The sequence below is a fragment of the Etheostoma spectabile genome, unplaced genomic scaffold (genome assembly GCF_008692095.1).
Source record: "Etheostoma spectabile isolate EspeVRDwgs_2016 unplaced genomic scaffold, UIUC_Espe_1.0 scaffold406, whole genome shotgun sequence".
NCBI classification, from domain to species: Eukaryota; Metazoa; Chordata; class Actinopteri; order Perciformes; family Percidae; genus Etheostoma; species Etheostoma spectabile.
Genome location: NW_022605605.1, coordinates 116,618 through 118,729, shown reverse-complemented (window position 1 = coordinate 118,729; position 2,112 = coordinate 116,618). Strand labels below are relative to the sequence as shown.

General features: G+C 42.3%; 1 protein-coding gene across 1 annotated transcript in view; it reads right to left on the bottom strand.

The window, feature by feature from the left end:
- Window positions 1-2,112, bottom strand: part of LOC116686626 (titin-like) — a gene marked incomplete in the record, with an annotated part of 242,683 nt that overhangs the window by 176,075 nt on the left and 64,496 nt on the right. Inside the window, 1 exon segment of the mRNA XM_032511647.1 lies at window positions 1,842-2,109. Within this exon segment, the coding sequence (XP_032367538.1) occupies window positions 1,842-2,109 (268 nt within the window).

Sequence of the window (2,112 nt, the reverse complement as noted above, 5' to 3'; positions counted from 1 at the left end):
ACCCAGACGGGTTTATGTCAGGAAACGGTTTTAAAACCATTTAAAACAGGTTTTCAAATGAAAGAAGTGGAGTAAAACTGGCAAAGAACGTAGTCTGGTTCCATACAACGGACATCCATGCATCCATGTTATAATTGGGCATTTTGGTTAAAAACCATATTCCTGATGTAAAATACTTTAAAAACGGGTCAACTTTACCCCGAAGGACAACACAAGGGTTAATGAATGAGAACGCTGAGCGAGGTCATGAAGACGCGTCTCCTGTCTGTCCATCGAGGAATCTGTTGTTTTTATGTGGCAGTTATTTGTCTTATGGACAAATTAACAAATCTCAAATCTTAAATTTGGCAAAAAGTGAGAATAATCTGACGCAGAAATAACCTGTAAGACACGACCTTGATGTGACCTTGATGTAATCCGAGATGTGTTTCAGTCCCACTGTCATCACTTGTTTTTAAAGTACTCACCCTGAGGAATCTGTCCCCACCCAACCTCTGTGGAGGGACAGGTGCCACATGTTATTGGAATATTAATAAGTTGAAACTGATCATAAACTGTGTGATGAAAGCTACGGACCTTTCTCCGACAGGTAAAGCTCAGCGCTGCTGCGAGCTCCTCCCATCACCTCCGGATGGGCGACCACCGAAAACCCGCCTGGCGGAGCGGACACATTATTAATACTCATATATTACATAAGGTCTGGAGGAGGGGACACATTATTAATACTCATATATTACATAAGGTCTGGTGGAGCGGACACATTATTAATACTCATATATTACATAAGGTCTGGAGGAGGGGACATATTATTAATACTCATATATAACATAAGGTCTGGAGGAGGGGACACATATTAATACTCATATTTACATAAGGTCTGGTGGAGCGGACACATTATTAATATCTATATACATATGTAAGGTCTGGAGGAGGGGACATATTATTAATACTCAATATTACATATTAAGGTCTGGAGGAGGGGACACATTATTAATACTCATATATTACATAAGGTCTGGTGGAGCGGACACATTATTAATACTCATATATTACATAAGGTCTGGAGGAGGGGACACATTATTAATACTCATATATTACATAAGGTCTGGAGGAGGGGACATATTATTAATACTCATATATTACATAAGGTCTGGAGGAGGGGACACATTATTAATACTCATATATTACATATGTAAGGTCTGGAGGAGGGGACACATTATTAATGCTTTCATATGATACTGTTAATATACTATATACAGTATATAATACTATTTATACTATAAAACTGATAATATTAATGTTCATTTTCTCTGTTTGAGACACTAACACAGGAGCATTGTAATTTCCCTTGCGGAAGAAAGTATAAATTATTCTTATTACTATTATTAAGAATTGGGTGGACACATTTAACTCCTTTTTTAGGGCTGCTTTTTATATTCAATCATTGGGCGGCCCCCAACCCTCGGACAGCGACCAACCCTCGGACGCCGACCAACCCTCGGACGGCGACCAATCATTGGGCGGCCCCATTACATCTTCTCAAGTCTAATGTCATTTTGATTTGTGTAGCGTCTTTCATTAAAAACCGCTCACGCATTAAAGCATCAACAGAAAGAATACGCAAGATTATGAACACTAACAAACAAGACATACAAGAAGAAGAGGAAGAAGAAGTAATTAGGACAACCAACGAAGTTATCTAGGAGCAAAAAGAACCCTTCACCATCCAAGGATTTGCAGATTCACACGGGACAGGAAATGGTAACTCTGGGACAGGAAGTGGCCTTTCTGGAACAGGTAGTGGTGTTGCTGGGACAGGAAGTGGTAACACTGGGACCTACCTGTGACGGTCAGCTTGGCGTTAGCAATGTGCGGTCCGCAGACCACGCGGTAGTTGCCCTGGTCTTTGTCCTGGCAGTTCCTGATGGACAGGTAGTGGCGGTCTCCGGAGCGGCCGATGTCGTACTTGTCGCTGCTCTCCAGCTTCTGGGTCCCTTTGTACCAGCTCAGCGTGATCTCGGGGTAGTTGATGCGGATCTTACACTCAAAAGTGGCGGTCTGGTCCTGGGGCGTCTTCTGGTCGCTGATGGGCTCCAGCACAGAGACGGGCTG